The sequence below is a fragment of the Hylobates moloch genome, unplaced genomic scaffold (assembly GCF_009828535.3).
Source record: "Hylobates moloch isolate HMO894 unplaced genomic scaffold, HMol_V3 SCAFFOLD_22, whole genome shotgun sequence".
In the NCBI taxonomy this organism is placed as follows: Eukaryota; Metazoa; Chordata; class Mammalia; order Primates; family Hylobatidae; genus Hylobates; species Hylobates moloch.
In genome coordinates, this window is record NW_026652297.1 from 2,301,875 (window position 1) to 2,318,153 (window position 16,279).

At 43.7% G+C, this 16,279-nt stretch overlaps 1 protein-coding gene across 5 annotated transcripts in view; it reads right to left on the reverse strand.

Annotated features, from left to right (window-relative positions):
- Positions 1–252: 252 nt before the first annotated feature.
- TMBIM6 (transmembrane BAX inhibitor motif containing 6) overlaps positions 253–16,279 on the reverse strand; it is a 36,089-nt gene continuing 20,062 nt past the window's right edge. For all 5 annotated transcript variants that reach the window (XM_058433489.1, XM_032143907.2, XM_058433490.1 and 2 more), the window contains exons 2-10: positions 12,675–12,760; positions 12,143–12,251; positions 9,470–9,590; positions 6,965–7,013; positions 6,761–6,858; positions 6,479–6,558; positions 5,864–5,964; positions 3,401–3,476; positions 253–2,299 (exon numbers count right to left, since the gene is read on the reverse strand). In XM_058433489.1, coding sequence (XP_058289472.1) covers positions 2,276–2,299; positions 3,401–3,476; positions 5,864–5,964; positions 6,479–6,558; positions 6,761–6,858; positions 6,965–7,013; positions 9,470–9,590; positions 12,143–12,251; positions 12,675–12,760 — 744 coding nt within the window. In that variant the 3' untranslated portion in view covers positions 253–2,275. The remainder of the gene's footprint in view (positions 2,300–3,400; positions 3,477–5,863; positions 5,965–6,478; positions 6,559–6,760; positions 6,859–6,964; positions 7,014–9,469; positions 9,591–12,142; positions 12,252–12,674; positions 12,761–16,279) is intronic.

Consider the following 16,279-nt stretch of genomic DNA (forward strand, 5'->3'; position numbering starts at 1 on the left):
CACATAGCAAAGGTGGCAGGGGGTGGAGGGGACTGGAAAAGAAACTGGCTTACATATTTGACAGAGAAAATTCTCAACATTTGTGGCATGTTGGGGCTATAGAGTGGGAGGTCTAAGTGGGGGATCTTTGTCTCTATTCATACTTAGGACACAAACTCAATCGTATCCCACTCCCAGCCCCCACTAGCGAACCCTGGCAGTATCACAAGTTCCATGACCAGCTGTACCCTTGAATTTAACACAAACACCAGGAAAGGTTAAGGAATTTTATTTATTTTTTACAAATTAAGACTATGTAGATTTCATATATTTCTGAATCAAAAACACCTTTGTCTTCACAGTATGAGTTAGAATGCAGCCTGAGCTGAAAATCAAGGAACTAGAAAAGAAAGTGGTAGAGATAACTATATTAAAAATCTGTTAGGCATTTTCTTTAAAAGTAGGGTTTTTTTTTGTTTTTTTTTTGCTTTTTTTTTTTTTAATATCTGGTCATTCTTGGCACTGTTTCTAAAGAAAAACTCCATTATCCCAAGCAAAAAGCACAGAAGGTGGAGTTTGGCTTCAAGAGATATAACTCAAAATCTTAGGCCTGGCAGAGAATCACCAAATTTATGGAGAGTTAACAGGGGTTTAACAGGAAGTAAGTCCCTTTAGTAAGTTCTCAAGCCAGAGGCTGGAGGCAGCAGCTAAATCAGAGGACAGCATCCTCAGTGAAAGTGAGCCATTCCGGGTGGCACGTCACTCCAGGAATAAACACAACTTGGAAACAAATGCATGGGATAGCACAGTGACATGGTGCACTGTGAACCTGAGGCCACTGTGTCAAACTGTGTACTGGTTGTGAATAGGGAGAGCCAAAAATTCTGTCCTACTGGTAATGAGCTTTCAATGGCTCCGATCCTCTCACACTGAAGCTCTGTAGAGCAGCTCAGAGCCACAACCACTCCCAACATTGACCCTTCTGGGGGCAGCTGTCTGTGGCAGACCACAGGGAAGGAGCTGGAGATCCCCAATAGGACTGTCCACCCACACTTGAAACCACAAAACTGCAGGGATTGGGGCTCTCACAGGTTTGGTCGCCTAACTCCCGCCTAAAAGGCCACAAATTTCTGGAAAACAGGTAACAGACCAAAAACTAAAGTGCATCTGTAAAATGAACATTTATCTACTGCCCCGAATCTCTGGCTTGACACTACCTATTGGTGTCCAGTTGGGGACAGACTAAAATGCACTGAAGGACCATTAGGATTGCTGCCTCCTAAGTTATCACAGCCCCGTTCTGTTGGTGTGAATGAGGAACTGCTTGGTTGTTAAAGGAGATTTTGCTCCCTGCTGCCCCAAACAGGTCCTTATCTAGGTTTGCTCCCGACTGCCCTAAACAAGTCTGGCAGGATTGGTTACAATCAGCTCCAGAGGCTCAACCATTCCCCTTCCCTATCCCTGCTTGGGACATTTAATCACAGCAACCTAGTAGAGGCCACTCAGTAAGGGGATAACCAACTAAAAAAACAAAAACAGGGCAAGTTTGGGGGAACCCTACAATGCTGTACCTTGATACACATAATCAGCCTTTTCAAAAATGCCTGACAAAATTAGTTTTTCCTTTGTGCTGAAGTCTTCCCACCCATGGATGGAAGCAGGCTGACTCCCTGAGGGTCAAAGGGTGGGAAAGGGAACACATTACTTTTGTGAAGGCAAAGCAGAAAGGTGTGTTTGCCAGACCAGTGTGAGCAGCTCAGAGGAAGCAAAGCATCCACCAGGAGAGGCTCTCCATTTTCTTTGCAGGGCCTGACGGTTCAGATATGAGGCTGAGTTAACAGTGGGACCACTGAACTTCTTTCCAATGGAAAACTCACGGCCCAGTCCCACAGGAACTGTGCGCATACCAAACAACGATGAGGAAGGAAGGGCCGGGTGGCTCTACCAAACAGTTCAGGTCCACTGGGTGAAGCCTGGTGGGAAAGTAGACTCCTGGTTGGCGCCCTCTGCTGGTGCCACTCCTCATCGTGGCGGGTCGACTGCCTGAGGAAGAGGCTACGGATGGGGTTGACAAAAAAGGGAGTGAGGGGAACCCCAGGAAGATGAAGCCAAACTCCAAACTATATTTTGCTAATCAGTTTTTTGATCAAAAAATTCAAAATAGAGGAAACCACAAAGTACAAAAGCTTTTCTGATGCTTTTCATTATCACAGAACACACCACCTGTAATGTGTGCAAAAAGGAAATGAGGGGTGGAAGGAGAGGAAGTCAAATTGGGAAAGGCTGGATGGTCACTTCATTTCTTCTCTTTCTTCTTATCCTAGAAATGGAGAAAAATCACCCAATTAATTTTTGACATTTGACATTCAAGCTAAAACTCTTGAGTGAGCATTTAGTTAGGGACTAGAAGTGAGCCAGACAATTAAAAAGAAATGAGAAATGCTTCCTAAGCTCAGCAAGAACTGAATCTTAACCACGTCCTACTGGTGGTTCCCAAAGCTGCTGACAGACCGACTGAGAATAAAGGTTAAGCAGCTGTCCCCGCCCCCACCCCAAGAGTGCCTAGGTGGGCTGCCTGACCACTCTAGGCTATTCACAGCCACTACAGCTCAGATCCCAACAGTGAAGGCTGCAGATGGCACTCTATCCTCAAAGAGTGAATGAAACTAGAGGCCAAGACCACCAACCATCCATTAGGCGCGAGAAATGCTGCACCCTGCAAAGTGAGCATGACTCTTTGGCATAAACTGACATTCAGAAATAAGTTGGTCCAGCAGAATTCTTCATTCAATCTTGGATGGAAGCCCAATGTATTAAGGAATGAAAATTGAGTTGCTTGTTCTGAAACCTGTACATCTGCTTAGTGCTCAGTCCAACCATGGCATAGCCCAGACAGAGCCAGCTCTGGTCAGCTGCTCCCACTACCACTATGCTATCTCTAAGCTCCATAAGGTCTGTAAAGAAAAGCTCATTTCATTTGTTTCCCCCACTGCTGGACTCAACTATGTTGGATACTCATTAGCCCTATACAGAATGCTTCCTTGGAAAAAAAAATTAAGACTAACAAATGGATAAAATTAGTCTACTTCTGAAATTTACAACGTCCTCCACAATACCTTTCTCTGAGTCACAACTATATAGCCTTTAAATTATTCATATAGTAGGTTGTGTTTACTGCCACTGAAGCTTTTTTCCCTTTCATACTAAGCTCAGGGATTAGTTAAAAAAAATTTTTTTTTTCCACTTGCTGCTTTTTCTCTATCAACTGAAGACTTCTGGTTTACCTCTTACTTAGCGGCCTGCCTTACAGTTACCCTGGATCTAACACAGTGTGTGAGCAAGTTTTCAAATCTGAAGTATACACATATGCCAAGCTCAGGAGCCATTTATTCTCTCATCTTTGGGTTGTAGGCTAACTAACCTTTTCATTCATGGCCAGGATCATCATGAGTTTTCTGAAGAGAGTAATGAAATCTAAGAAGAGATCAATGCAGTGCCTGAAAGGCAAGAACCAGATTAGGATCTGTACTTCAGACTTTCTTTTATCCACAAGCCCACAAAGATGCAGAATATAAACCCCACCCCCGCCCCCGCGAGCCAGCTTCTCCCACACTTTACCCCCAACTAAGGAAGTAAAACTCTGGAGTCTGAGATCCTTTAGACTCATCGAAGTCATGCAGCCTAAAGAGACTGGGAAGGGCACAGTAGCTCATGCCTGTAATCCCAACATCTTGGGAGGCTGAGGCAGGTGGACTGCTTGAGCCCAGGAGTTCGAGATCAACCTGGGTAACACAACAAAATCCCGTCTCTACAAAAATTAGCAGGGCATGGTGGCATGCACCTGTAATCCCAGCTACTGAGGAGGCTGAGGTGGGAGGAACACCTGAACCCAGGGAGGTTGAGTCTGCGGTGAGCCATGACAGTGCCACTCTCCTACTATAGCTTGGGTGACAGAGCAAGCCCTGTCTCAAGCGCTTTGAACTCTGCAGAGGTCCAAGTCTGAACCCTTAACTACCACTAATTAGTCACGAGACTGAGAGAATCACTACATTTAAAAAAAAGTGCTGGGCACAGTGGCTCACACCTGTAATCCCAGCACTTTGGAAGGCCGAGGCGGGCAGATCACCTGAGTCAGGAGTTTGAGACCAGCCTGACCAACATGGAGAAACCTCATCTCAACTAAAAATACAAAATTAGCCAGGGATGGTGGCACATGCCTGTAATCCCAGCTACTCAGGAGGTTAAGGCAGGAGAATCACCTGAACCCGGGAGATGGAGGTTGCGGTAAGCCAAGATCGCACCATTGCACTCTAGCCTGGGCAACAAGAGCGAAACTCCGTCTCAAAAAAAAAAAAAAAAAGTGAGCTGGGCATGGTGGCCCATGTCTGTAATCCCACCACTTTGGGAGGCTGAGGAAGGTAGATTGCTTGAGGCCAAGAGTTCAACACCATGTCCTCACGGGGCAACATGGCAAAACCTCGTTCTACTAAAATTACAAAAATTAGCTGGACGTGGTGGAGAGCGCCTGTAATCCCAGCTACTAGGGAGGCTGAGGCACAAGAATCACTTGAACCCAGGAGGCGGAGGTTGCAGTGAGCTGAGATGTTGCCACTGCACTCCAGCCTGGGTGACAGAGCAAGACTGTCTCAAACAAACAAAAAAAAGGGGCTGGGCATGGTGGCTTAAGCCTGTAATCCCAACACTTTGGGAGACCAAGGCAAGAGGATTGCTTGAGACCAATCTGGGCATATGGTAAGACCCCATCTCTACAAAAAATAAATTAGCCTGGCATGGTCACATGTGCCTGTTGTCCCAGCTACTCAAGAGGGTGAGGCAAGAGGACCGCTTGAGCACAGGAAATTCAGGCTGCAGCGAGCTGTATTCATGGCACCACACTACTGCTTACACAACAGAGCGAGACCCTGTCTCTAAAATAAGAGTATATCTTCTACTCATTGTTTAAAGAATACAGAAGTATAAAAAGGAAAAGGAGAAAAATCTCTTTCCCTCACTTCTGCCTGGAGGTACCCACTATGGATATGTAAATATATAGCCACGCTGCAACACTTTTTCTTTTTTTTTTTTCTTTTTTTTTTTGAGATGGAGTCTCGCTCTGTAGTCCAGGCTGGAGTGCAGTGGTGCAATCTCCGCTCACTGCAAGCTCCGCCTCCTGGGTTCACGCCATTCTCCTGCCTCAGCCTCCCGAGTAGCTGGGACTACAGGTGCCCGCCACCACGCCCGGCTAATTTTTTGTATTTTTAGTAGAGACGGGGTTTCACCGTGTTAGCCAAGATGGTCTCGATCTCCTGACCTCGTGATCCACCTGCCTCGACCTCCCAAAGTGCTGGGATTACAGGCATGAGCCACTGTGTCTGGCCCCCACACTTTTTTTTTTTTTTTGAGACAGGGTCTTGCTCTGTTGCCAGGCTGGAGTGCAGTGGCGCAATCTTGGCTCACTTCAACCTCCACCTCCTAGGTTCAAATGATTCTTATGCCTTAGCCTCCTGAGTAGCTGGGATTATATACATGTGCCACCATGCCCAGCTAATTTTTTTATATTTTTAGTAGAGACGGGATTTCGCCATGTTGCCCAGGCTGGTCTCGAGCTTCTGAGCTCAAGCGATCCAGCAGCCTCAGCCTCCCAAAGTGCTGGGATTATAGGTGTGAGCCACCACGCCCAGCCTATTAGCCCAGATTTTTGAAAAACCTGAAGTCTTTCAGGAATTGAGGAAGATTATGGTATACAGTTCCAAAACCATGGGTTTCCTACCACATACACTCCCAAAGCTTGGCCACCTATGTTCAGCCAATGCCAACCTAAGTTCAGCTGTGGAACAGTATGCCTCAACCTTCATGCTTGTTAAAGACTAGTTCCCACACTCACCAGATATAATCTTGATCTCCATGTTCGGCCTTTTCAATAATGAGTTGAGTATCAAAAAGGACAAAGCCACACATGACCACCAGTCCCACATACAGGTTTGCCTAGCAAATGTATGAGATTAAGTTACTATATAGCAGAAGTTGTAGAGAAAAAAAACAGCCATACTTTCTGGCTCATAGCCACTTGAAAGTACATCAAATGTGAACCCTATGAACATTACCATTCATGAGAACTGCAGCCTAGCGTGAAGACCACATTACTTCCCTAGGCACAATACTGCACTGGTCACTGGAAGAGTTTCAATCATTTTAACAATCAGCCACTGCCAGACTGGCCTTACACAAATGGTGTCTGAGCAAACCATTTTCTCTTAGCAATGCCCAACCTTGTGCAGCCTGTTTTCACTTGTGGCAGAAGGCTCCATACTATGAAGGATAACGGGAAGGCTTAGAGAGCACTGCCCTTAGTAGTACAGAAAGAAGTGCGAAAGAAAGGAAGGAAGGAAGGAAGGAAGGAAGGAAGGAAGGAAGGAAGGAAGGAAGGAAGAAAGAAAAGAAAGAAAGAAAAGAAAGAGTGAGGCAAATGGCTGCTAGAAAGTTCTAGGCTAAGTCTTACCTGGAAAAGCCAAATGGATCCAAAGAAAACATTCCCCAGGGAAGACAAAAGCAACAGGCTCAGGGCTGACATCAAGATACCTATAAGACACAGCAAAAAGCTGTCTTGAGAGAAGCCAAAGCAAAGTAAAGCAATCCCATTAAAGCCATTCCTTAACTTCCCCCAGAATGAAGGTTAATCTCAACTCAATAGTCACAAAGGAGTTAGGGATAAGGAAGGAGTACTAGTGAGAATTCTGGCTAAAAAGGAGCCCCCATTCCCTGTTTCCCAGTTCACACTTACCTCCCAGAAAGAGGTAGCTACGGCGCCTGGCATAGAGTGCACTGAGGGTGAAGCAGGTAAAGATCATTGCTGTGCCCATGAAAGCAGTGGGAAGGATGCTGTTAGAAAAAAGACCATTAGATTAAGGGCTACAGGTATACGGTCCACATTTAGAAGGTGTATTCATAAAGATAAAAGCACGTAAGACACTACCAAAAGAGTTACCTGGGGTTGACGGCAATACAAAACTCCAGGGCAGGGCCCAGGCCAACTCCTAGAAAACAAAAAACCCAGAACACAGTATTACCATCAATTCTTGAATAGGATCCTCATCCAAAAGCTGATCCCAAAATATAGGCATACTCATGCTCTTAACAAACGTGGACTAAAGAATTAAATCTCTCTCCCCTCCGCTGTAATTGTTTTCAATAAAATGTATACTTGACTGCGTTGGTTTTTTTTAATAGAAATAGCTGCAAAATTGTCCTCCTAGCTGAAAATCATGGATGACCTCAGGGAAGGTACAGAAATTAGAAGAAAATAAAGTAGGCATGCCAAACATTTCAGAGCTAGAGTGATGTGAGATGGTAATATAGGCCAAATCAGGAATTAGAAAAAAAGGATAAAGAGCAAAACAGTGCCTCCTGGCCAGCAACCTCATAGTCATGTAGGACTGACTCCCCTTTGTAGCAAAGAAAGGCGAGAATGGTTCTGCAGGTGAACACCTGCCAACGGGAGGGCAACCTGTTCTAGCTCTAACATTTCTTTCATTCTAATTACTTTCCTCTTTCCTTCTGATAATTCCACCCCTTAATGCCTTCAAAAACTAGCTTGCCCTGATGCAAAAATCTTAATCCCTAAATCTCTTCCTTTCTAAAATTTCTCCTACATATATTAGACTGTCACTCAGAACAAGCTGTTCTAATTCAAATGTTGTTTTGCAAACATTTTTATTATATAGCTTGAGTCTTGTTTCCTTTATGACAATTCTAGAAGAGCTGTGCCTTTCTTTTTTTGAGAATCAGCAAAGTGTCCTGCACAAAAGGTCTCAATGTATAGCTTTAATGCACTGTCTGTAAGACTCAGAACAGAAGCTCCTATGGTAATTGCCAGTGTGGGTGCAACTAAGTTGGATTCTCAGGTCTAGTTTATTAAAAGTTCTATGTCTACTATTAGTAGGTTATGCTACCTAAGCTCTTGAACCTCATTCATTCAAGTACACAATGGCTATTTTTGGATACAAAAGTAGAGTCACAGTGGCTACTCACAGTTTCCCCTAATGGATGGGGAAACAAAATGAACCTATATGAAATTAGAAAGCAGGCCAGGAAGGCCAGGCACGGTGGCTCACGCCTATAATCCCAGCACTTTGGGAGGCTGAGGCAGGTAGATTACCTGAGGTCAGGAGTTCGAGACCAGTCTGACCAACACGGTCAAACCCCGTCTCTACTAAAATACAAAATTAAGGCCAGGGGCAGTGGCTCATGCCTGTAATCCCAGCACTTTGGGAGGCCGAGGTGGGCGGATCACGAGGTCAGGAGTTCGAGACCAGCCTGGCCAACATAGTGAAACCCCATCTCTACTAAAAATATAAAAGATTAGCCGGCGTGGTGGTGGGTGCCTATAATCCCAGCTGTTCGGGAGGCTGAGGCAGGAGAATCGCTTGAACCCGAGAAGTAGAGGCTGCAGTGAGCCAAGATTGTGCCACTGCACTCCAGCCTGGGCAACAAGAGTGAAACTCAGTCTCAAAAAAAAAACAAACACAAAAAAGCGCTGGGTGTGGTGGCTCACCCCTGTAATCCCAACATTTTGGGAGGCTGAGGCGAGCAGATCACGAGGTCAGGAGATCAAGACCATCCTGGCCAACATGGTGAAACCCCGTCTCTACTAAAATACAAAAAATTAGCCGCTTGTAGTCCCAGCTACTTGGGAAGCTGAGGAAGGGGAATCGCTTGAACCTGGGAGGCAAAGATTGCAGTGAGCTGAGATCTCGCCACTGCACTCCAGCCTGGCAACAGAGTGACACTCCATCTCAAAAAAAACCCAGGAGGCAGGGTACTATGGCTCACGCCTGTAATCCCAGCACTTTGGGAGGCTAAGGTGGGTGGATCACCAGGTCAAGAGATCAAGACCATCCTGGCCAACATGGTGAAACCCCATCTCTACTAAAAATACAAAAATTAGCCGGGCATGGTGGCACATGCCTGTAATCCCAGCTATTTGGGAGGCTGAGGCAGGAGAATCGCTTGAACCCGGGAGGCAGAGGTTGCAGTGAGCCGAGATCATGCCACTGCACTCTCTAGCCTGGGTGACAGAGGGAGACACTGTCTCAATAAAAAGAAAAAAAAAGGGCCAGGCATGGTGGCTCACGCCTGTAATCCTAGCACTTTAGGAGGCCGAGGCGGGCGGATCATGAGGTCAGGATATCGAGACCACCCTGGCTAACACGATGAAACCCCGTCTCTACTAAAAATGCAAAATATTAGCCGGGTGTGGTGGCAGGTGCCTGTGGTCCCAGCTACACGGGAGGCTGAAGCAGGAGAATGGTGTGAACCCGGGAGGCGGAGCTTGCAGTGAGCCAAGATCGAGCCACTGCACTCCGGCCTGGGCAGCAGAGCAAGACTCCGTCTCAAAAAAAAAAAAAAAGAAAAAAAAAAAGGGGTAGGGGATAACTAAGAGATACTGAAAATACAGCTCACCCCTCAAAATTAGACAAATCCCTTAACGTACCTGTAAGGAAAGCAAATCCAGCAAGAAGTCCCAGTCTTTTCTGTTCAGTTTCATGGCTATGAGGTGTTGCCATCAGCCAAATCATCAATATCAGGGAGCCCAAGGCAGACAGCAGGCCAGCCTATCAGAGTCAGAATCAATCGATCATTCAATCATTAAACACTCGAAAGTTTCAAATTTATTTTGCAAGAGACCTTTATTGGGTTCAAATACTCATCTGAACTTCCTAACATTTGCTTACAACCTGGAGGCAGGAGAAAAAGTAGTGTTTTCTCAGGGATGGGGCTGAGGAGAGAACCCAGAAGCCTTGAAGCACAGTTAGGACCATGGTGGATGCTGGAAGCTCTTCTGGCTTGCATAGTCCTTCAACTACAGTACAACTACCTAAGTCAAACTATGAGTGAGTCTTGCCCAAAAAATAGAAAGGATGAATGAAACGTGACAAGTGCTTAAAGTACATTCCATCTGTACAATAAATAGAAATGATCCCTTTTTGATCACTTAAAAAAAAACATGGTGGCTCACGCCTGTAATCCCAGCACTTTGGGAGGCCGAGGTGGGCAAATCACCTGAGATCAGGAGTTCGAGACCAGCCTGACCAACATGGAAAAACCCCGTCTCTACTAAAAATACAAAATTAGCCAGGCATGGTGGCACATGCCTGTAATCTCAGCTACTCAGGAGGCTGAGGCAAGAGAATTGCTTGAACCCAGGGAGGCAGAGGTTGTGGTGAGCCAAGATCGCGCCATTGCACTCCAGCCTGGGCAACAAGAATGAAACTCCGTCTCAAAAAAACAAAAACCAACAAACAAACAAAACCCCCAAAAACCAAAACACCAAGACACATACATATACAGAAGACTGCAAAGTACTAAAATGTTAATAGTAGTTATTTCTGGATGATGGGATTATGGAAGTTTTTAAAATACTTCCTTCTCATTGCTAATCTGTTTTCTGAATTTTCTAAAATGAACGCATTATTAGCTTTGTAGTAAGAAAAAAGTGTTTCTGTTTTTAAAAACGCAAAGTGGGAAAAACTACAGGCATTAGAAAAAAGAGAAGTCATTAAGGATGGACGTAGACACTGAAGTTCCTTCCTTCCTTTAAAGGAAGAAGTTGATTCTCATTATTCACAGTGTTTATGTTATAAAGTCACAGTGGACAATGAATTAGTAAGCCCTTGTTCCTGAGGGAAATAAAAGGTAGGTAAGTTCCTGCAAGCCTAAGGTCACAACATTTTCATCAAATGATCAATAGATACCTTGTTTTTATGTGTGTTTCTGTTTAAGGACACCTCATTTGACATTATTTTTGATTCCTTAACATTGAACTCACAATCACAACAGCAGTACAACTCATGCCGGAATGAAGCTTATCTAATATACACATTTTCTTCATAAGGCACATTACGGTCTTTCTGCACTCAGGAATGCTAGACAGCACTTCAGCACTATGCTGTTTGCAGTCTAACAGCAAAATTAAGCCAAGCATGGTGGCATGCGCTTGTATTCCCAGCTACTTGGGAGGCTGAGGTGCGAGGATCACTTGAGCCCAGGAGTTTGAGACCAGTCAGGACAACAACACAAGATCTCCACTCAAAAAAACCAGCAAAATCACCAATTAAAAGCACAAGAATGCAAAGAAAGTGGCACTAAATGACCATGAAAAGAACATTTGTTTACAATATGAGAACTGAAACAAGAAGGCAGAGCACTGTCTTGTTCAACCTCAGCTGAAAACACTGCACAACAGGGTGACTCAACTTTTTCACCACTCTGTGCCTGTCTGCAAAAAGTGCCATGAGTAACAGAGCAAGACTCTGTCTCAAAAAAAAAAAAAAGTGCCATGAGTATTGATTTTGGGGTTACAAATTTTAATGAGTAGGTGAATTCACAAATATAGAATCTGTGAATAACAAGGATTGACTGTATTTTACTAAATTATCTAAGGGCTAACCTTGCCTAAAACTCAAGCGATCAAAGCCCTATCCTTTGAGTGTCTAAAGTAATTTTTCACACAATCCCTACCAGGAGATGCCTGAACATAAGGATGGTTCTCAACAGTGGCAAATGCCAACAGAGGCCCACCTCTACATTTATGCTACAATACTCTACAAAGGGACAAGACTATGTTAGGGAGTCTTCAAACTTTCTGGTTATTCCTCAAACTATACCTTCTACTCCTGCTGACCAAACCCAAATTCTCTCTCAATACAGGAAAACAAATTGCTAAAGGTGTTTACCCAACCATGCAGACAACAGTTATCAGAAAATAAAATGGGTCAATTCCTTAAAAAGATCTCAATCCTGCCTCTCCTGATAGTTAATCACACAACCGGAGTTTTGTAAAGGAAGAATGGAGGAAAAGATAAAAAGGCTTCTGTGGCAAAGAATCCCAGCATGCACGCCATGCGTCTACTCAGTGGGTGGGGGTCTTGTACGTCAGCAGCACACCATTCAGTGCCAAGGTTAAGGCATTCTGTTTTCGGTATCTAGAGGGAGCACAGTTGCCAGAAAATTAAAATGGCTTTACATGTCCTGATTTAATGGCTGAGTTTAAATCCTAAACTACCGATAAAGATTAAAGAGAGGAACAGGGTCCCTTGGACCACCTTGCTGAGCTGGTTTTTCCTAATGTAATTTGTACCACAGCAACCAGGAGAATCGTTCTTACCTGAATGAAATGAGTGACCACATGGACATAGGCCCCTGCAGCTGCCACGAACATACAAAGGGCAAAACTTGCATAGACCTTCTTCAGGTGCTGCTGCGTTGACGGGGTTCTAAGAAAAGAATGTGAATAAGAGCAATCACTCCCAGACCAATCTCATATTTAAGCTAAGAAGAATCATTTCTCTCTTTCCCTTCCTGGGAATATGTAAAAGTTCTGTTACAAATAGTTTGAAATACTTTTAGGAAAGCATATTACAATAAAAAAGAATATTCTGAAAATAGGTTAACAGAATCTTAAATGCTGAGGAAGACCAAATGCCCAAAATTATGAATAATCAGTACCCAAACTAGAATAAATGCCTTTCCAATAACCACACAGCAACCCGTAGAATCTGGACATTTTCATCAGGTCCTCTGGATTCTGGCCAAGTCAATTTGTTAGCTTATACACACAAAAGTTATAAATGCAGAAAAGGGAAAAAGAGATATGAAAAGAAATGCAGTACAAAACCAGTCAAGGTCAAAACACTTACATATGAGAAAATTTAAAAAGCGCATCAAAGTTGATCTTTCGATCAAATATGTTCATGGTTCCAGAGTCCGTGCAACAGTCTCCACTCTGCAGAATAAAGAAAGGTTAGAGTAATTATAAGTCATACAGAATCACACGAACAGCTTATAAAAAAAAAAGCAACATATAAGTTCAGAAAGATGAAAACTTGCCTAAAATTCTACAGCCCTAACACAACCATTTTTATGTGTCCTACAATATATTTGCAATCATAATCAACCATTTTAAAGAGGACAGAGGCATTGAATGCATCTTCTCCCTCAAACTATTTTGTTACTATCATTTGATTTCTATTCTTTCAGAAGGTAATTTGCCCCTTTAAAAGGCAGTGAGTTTGTAAGAGAAATTCTCAATTAACAATCTAGTTAAAGGAACCCAGACACTGGCACATAAAGCAATTTTATGTCATTGTTTCAAGATGCTAAAGAATTCCCTTGGCTGGGCATAGTGGCTCACTGAGGCCTATAATTCCAGCAATTTTGAGAGGCTGAGGTTGGCGGATCACCTGAGGTCAGGAGTTCGAGACCAGCCTGGCCAACATGGTGAAACCCTGTCTCTACTAAAAACACAAAAATTAGCCGGGTGTGTTGGCACACACCTGTAATCCCAGCTACTCGGGAGGCTAAGACAGAAGAATTGCTTGAACCCAGGAGGCAGAGGCTGCAGGAAGCCAAGACATGCCACTGCACTCCAGCCTGGGCAACAGGGCAAGAGTCTGTCTCAAAAAAAAAGAAAAAAAAATTATCTCACTAGCAGCACCTCAAAGATAAAAAACAAAACTTTGACTAGTCTTAACAAAACAAAAACTATAAAGCTGTGTCTGGGATTAAGACCTGCGTTTTAAATACATGCATATCAAATTTTCTTACCTAATACCTTTAAGAACTGAACTGAAAAGGATCCACAATTTAAAAAAAAGAAAGGTTCCTACCTCCATAAAAAAGGAATTTATGCAGAAAGGAGGATTTTTTTGGGGGGTATTTTTTTGACAGTTTCAGAACCTTTCGTACAGAAAGGCTGGAACAGTACAAAGAATTCCTGTACAACCTTCACCCAGATTTCCTAAATGCTAATATTTCACACATTTGCTTCATCCTCTTTCTATATAGCAATATATACAGAGATGTAAAAATATCTTTTCCCTAACCACACAGACACAGTACTCCTAAATACTTCAGTGTGTATATCCTGAAAGCAATGATCAAAATCAGGATATTAATACTGATGCAATACTATTTCTAATCTGCAGACCTTATTCAGATTTTTGCCAACTGTCCCAATGTCAAAAAGGGCATTTTAAACTGAACTATATACAGATTAGATCATATCAATACCATAAAGTCAAGTTCTTAAGTTTTGCTCCCTCCCCTATTTCACATGCAATCCTAAGTGAACGTGTTCAATCTACAGTACTAAAGATCGAGTCAAGAACTTTCATCTTTTCTAAATATAAATTCTCCAAACTCTTACCAGGGCCATAATGCCCATCCATTTTAAATCTACCAGAGAAGGAGGGGCAGGGAGGAAGGGATTCAAACACAAAAGTTATGTGAAAGGCCACCTACTGAATGAAGCACTCTAATCAGCACCCAGCGCAACACTTAGAACAATTCATCTAGGTAATGAAAGTTACAGTCCCCAAACAAATTTCCTAAGGAATCCTGGGCCAGTGGAAAGATATAAACATCATTTGCTTCCTGAGGCTCTCTCCCACAAATGAAACAATCACAATGGCTGGCTTGCATTCTCTGGTTTCTCCTTTCCTTCTCTCATCAACATCACTACTCACCTCAGAACTTTTGTTAATTCTGTTCTTAAGGACCGACACAGTGAGAAGCTGCAGAACCTACTAAGGCTGTTGCTCTCTCCTCTGAGTCACAGGCATCTGGGCTCTCTTGATCTAGATGGTGCAATTATTGCAGGTTGTTACAAGGCCAACCACAGCCTTCCATAACCAAGATGAATATGAATATGTCCTCTAGAGAGCACACTTACAGCATGGCAGAATTCAGCACCTGGAAAGCGTCTTTGTTTAAGGTTTCCCATGAACACCCCTAATGACATCCCTAGACAGCACTTACAATAATACTGAAGCAACCTTCAGAGCCAAGTTTCTCAGTATTCACAACAGCAACGCTAAAGAACCTCTTGCTTCCAATTACAAGAATTAAAGAAAAGTAAGGGATGGAGGGGGTGGATCCTCAAACGCCCAGGGGATTCTAAGAAAGAGGCAACGCTCATGTAACCAGACCCTGCTTGGCGGAATCTGTCCGAGGGAAGAATGGCAGAAACTCCCCTGTCTCAGATACCTCTCTTGACATTTCCCAGGGGGTACTGACTGCCTCTTTCTGGTTCTCTCTTAACAACTGTTGATGGAAAAACCAAAACCATCAAAGGCTGTGCGGGTTGGGGCAGGGGGATGAGATGTCAAATGGCAATTTCACCTTGATTTAATAGAAGCTTGTGGTTTGAAATCATTAAAAAATAACTAAAACTTCTGTTTTTCAATATCAGTATTTCAAAATTTAAAAAAAACATGTAACTACCAAATACTGGCCGAGCGCGGTGGCTCACGCCTGTAATCCCAGCACTTTGGGAGGCCGAGGCGGGCGGATCACGAGGTCGGGAGATCAAGACCATCCTGGCTAACACGGTGAAACCCCGTCTCTACTAAAAATACAAAAAATTAGCCAGGCGAGGTGGCGGGCGCCTGTAGTCCCAGCTACTCGGGAGGCTGAGGCAGGAGAATGGCGTGAACCCCAGGGGGCGGAGCCTGCAGTGAGCTGAGATCGCGCCATTGCACTCCAGCCTGGGCGACAGCGAGACTCTGTTTCAAAAAAAAAAAAAAAAAAAAAAATTGCCAAATATAGATGCAAAAGGGCACAGCAATTTTATTAGCTTTATGGAGAAAAAAAAGAAACCTGATAAAGCACAGATGGTCCCTTACTTACCAGGGTTGACCTATCGCTGGGAGAAATTGATACCCATTCAGTACACTCCTTGATTTGCGATGGGTTACATCTGGATACACCCATTGTAAATTAAAAATATCGTCGAGACAAAAATGACTTACAGGTTGGGCACAGTGGCTCACGCCTGTAATCCCAGTACTTTGGGAGGCCGAGGCAGGTGGATCACTTTGACGTCAGGAGTTCGAGACCAGTCTGGCCAACATGGTGAAATGTCTCTACTAAAAATACAAAAATCATCTGGGCATGGAGGCACACCCCTGTAGTCCCAGCTACTTGGGAGGCTGAGGCAGGAGAATCACTTGAATCTGGGAGGTGGAGGTTGCAGTAAGCTGAGATCACACTACTGTACTCCAGCCTGGGCAACACAGCGAGACTCCGTTTCAAAAAAAAAAAAACAAACAAAAATGACTTACAAAAAGAAAAGGACTTACATTTTCAACTTATGATGGGGTTTTTCCAGATGCAGCCCCGTCTTGAGCACCTGTATGCATTTAATGTGTATGACACAATGTACAGATGAGAATTTCAGAAATGTTAAAATGTGAGAGGGAATACATAGGTCTTAGAATCAAAGAAATACGATAGTTTGCTCTAG